The 3,317-nt window shown below is 39.9% G+C and overlaps 1 protein-coding gene across 9 annotated transcripts in view; it reads left to right on the forward strand.

Annotated features, from left to right (window-relative positions):
* Positions 1-3,317, forward strand: part of LOC102677853 (ecdysone-induced protein 74EF) — a 172,364-nt gene that overhangs the window by 140,341 nt on the left and 28,706 nt on the right. For 7 of the 9 annotated variants that reach the window (XM_006618707.2, XM_031511952.1, XM_031511953.1 and 4 more), the window contains 2 exons: positions 1,979-2,146; positions 3,014-3,253. In XM_006618707.2, the coding sequence (XP_006618770.1) occupies positions 1,979-2,146; positions 3,014-3,253 (408 nt within the window). The remainder of the gene's footprint in view (positions 1-1,978; positions 2,147-3,013; positions 3,254-3,317) is intronic. The other 2 variants (XM_006618710.2, XM_006618713.2) reach the window with 1 other exon arrangement.

Below are 3,317 nucleotides of genomic sequence, written 5' to 3' on the forward strand. Positions count from 1 at the left end.
CAATAAAAAGGCGAAAATTCCTGTTCAGCCGTCGAGCAGACAGGCAATATCGATTTCTCGACTTCCCGTACCGAATGATGAACGGGGGAATTTCACCGCTGTGCACACCTGTAAGACGACAGACGCCACCTCCACATTTCCTTAAACGTTCTTCTTTGAAGAAAGGAAGGAAGACGATTCTTTTTTTCTTTTTCTTTCGATTCGATTTGAAAGTCTTGGAATATATTTGAAGCAAAGAGAATGGAATGACGAGGCTATTCCCGTAAAGAATGGGACAACGTGTGAAAAATTAAACTCGAACGCGCGAGAAAATTAAAATATTAAATTTTATACTAATTTCTAATCATTCTTACGTTTATTATCGCGCACGTTGGAAATTGATCGAAAATGTTTTTAATCATATTCTTGAGAGATAGCCTTATCTACCTGAACCATTAACTAACACCAATTGCACATCATTTTCTTTTTTTCTTCAACTCTCAAGAAACAAATAAAACGTCGTAATTTAAACGATTTTTTATATCAATATAAAAAAAACACATCGATTCGCATGACTTCGATTAACGTATGACTTTTACGTTTTTTTTTTTTTTTTTTTTTTTTTTTTCTTCGAAAAAATTCCCGAAAGACTGGGGGCACGGTTTTTTTAAAAGGTAGTTTTTTTTTTTTTGTTTTTTTTTGTTATGATTCCTTCGAAAGAATTCCAGAAAGAGCGAGGTCACGATTTTTTAAAAAAGTAGTTTTTTTTTTTTCTTATGTTCGTTGCTTCGAGTTCGCTTCTCTTTTTGTAAAAAAAAAAAAAAAAAAAAAAAAAAAAAAACGTAAGGAGACAACGTTAAGACCAGTAAATTAACCAAACCACGTGATTCGGCGTTTTGCAGGCTATCGTTGCATAAGCTTTGACCACGGATTATATTCGCGGCTAACCGTGTTCCTATCCTGATCCGGTTCACACAAGTACCTCGCCGGGCCAGTCGATTTACCGAAATAACGCATAATCGTTTCTAAGAGGTTGAGGTCACCACCTCGGTTGCAAGATCGCCGCGTATCGCCACGACTTCTCGTTTCTGCACGTATGCCCCACATACACGATGATTCCATAACCCTTTGAACGACGACATCAACGGCGTGTCGATTGGGACACGTCGACGTAGTGTGGCGGTGGCGTCGAGTGGATCGAAAGAAGACGGACGGACGAAGAAGGAAGCCACCTCTTACGCGCTGGACCTTTTGGGACTGGTTCCAGACCGTTTTCCCTCTCTCTGTCTCTCTCTCTGGAGCCGCGCGGTAGGGGAGAGGGAGAGAGGGAGAGGGAGGGAAGGAGACCGTGGGAAGCACGAGCGATATGCATACCCAATGACCGGATGACCTTCGCCCGTTGCATAAAGATGCCTTTAATTGACGGCGCACGCGAAAACACGTTCGCCGGTCTGGTGTCGCGTTGTTGCTCGATAAAGCGAAGTCGTCCGCCCCTCCTCCTTTTGGACCACCTCGAAGACATTAATTCGCTTATTCGAAGGCACAAAGAGAGGAGAAACCGAGCAGAAGGAACCGCGTGAAATTCGACCAGATGGCGCCTAAGTCGATTAGAGAATTTTCATTTCCAATTGATTTTTCTATAATATGATCGATCGAACTGTTAAACGTCGAAATTAATTCCCTCGAACTCTTAATCTTGTTACCCAGTTTTAGAATTAGGATTTCGGTTGAAAATTGAATTTCCTCCATTCTTACCTTCTATTAAAAATCTCCTTCCCTTTGGAAAAGGTCCATCTCCAATGGACAAGAACGAATCAAAATCGGAACAATTGGAAACGAAGGGAGAGCCAAAGTCTTTTTTTCGTCGCGTAAGCGTGCAAAACGTTGCAAAACCGCGGCGTGCGTTCAGAACGCCGGCCTTTTTTCCTTTCGTGGTCGTTCACCTGGACGCAATTACCAAACGAAACTCGTGCATTTCTGTTTCATCGCGCGTAAACAGGAAGCGGATCACTGCCAGCGAGCCCCGCGGACAGCGGAGTCAGCGACGTCGAGTCCAGCACGTCCTCAGGCGGTAACGAGGACGCGAATCTCTTATTGAAAGCAAGGCTCAATCCCAATTCGTCCCTTCAGCCAAGCCTGGCGTCTCATCATTCTCATTTGTCATCAGGTAAGCATACCTTCAATTTCCTCTGATAAACTTATTATATTTTCAATCTTCCAGTAACTAACGAGTAAGTCATAATTCACGAAATTGTTAGATCGTTCCAATTCTCTATGAATCATGAGGTGAACATGAGGTGAGGTATGCCTTTTGAATTCCTGTTGGACGAATCCAAGTGAAAAATGCAAGGATTAAAGATAAAACGTTTGGTTTAAAAATGAGGAAAGGAAGATGAAAGGAATTTTTGAATGTTGTTGAAGTTTGTTGGATCATAGAATCTTATTTGATTCAGATGTGAAAAATATTGATGGACAATGTTTATAAAAATCTGTTCTTTTTACCTTTCTTTTAAACTATGTGACATCTTTTCCAAATTAATAAACCTCAACAGAGACATGTATAAAAAAATCAATAATAAAATCTCAATCCATATGACTATCACAGATATATTACAGATATATATCCTTACTTTCTAATGAATCTTCCTCTTATCATCACTTTTATAGCATCAGATTTTTATAATGGGTCACTGTATAAAATATTATATTCATGGGACAACTTTAGACTGATTCTAAGAAGCCAAGATAGCAAAGAATTAATATGCAAAAATATTACTCAATTATTAAGTCAAAAACAATTTAAGTTAGATGAAATTAAAGTCAAAATGCAGTGTGATGAAAATACAATTAAACCTCTCAAAATAAAACTTAAACTTTCCTACATTTCCTGATGCTATGATATAATATATTTATAACTTATAAAGGAAAATCTATGTGAATAGGATTAGTGGGAAATAAGGAAGTATATTTGTCAAATGAAATAATATATATAACACGCGGTTTCTCACTGAATATCTCGATTGATTGTTCACAGCAGCGCTCGGCAGGTCGGCCTGTCACAGTCCTGGTGTTTATCCGTCGACGGCGGGCTTCCTGCCGCCCTCCTATCATCCTCATCAGCATCATCCCTCCCAGTACCATCCGCATAGAGGGAGCTCGCCTCACCATCAACACGGGAACCACACGATGGGCCCCACAATGGGACCGCCCCATCATCATCACCATCATCAAACGCAGAGTCTACAACACTTGCATTATCGTCAGCCTCCTACATGTAAGTTCCACCAACTTTCTTCTTTTCTTTTTCCTTTTTTTTTTTTCTCTCTTTTTTTTTTTTT

Source organism: Apis dorsata, unplaced genomic scaffold (assembly GCF_000469605.1).
Source record: "Apis dorsata unplaced genomic scaffold, Apis dorsata 1.3 scaffold_370, whole genome shotgun sequence".
NCBI classification, from domain to species: Eukaryota; Metazoa; Arthropoda; class Insecta; order Hymenoptera; family Apidae; genus Apis; species Apis dorsata.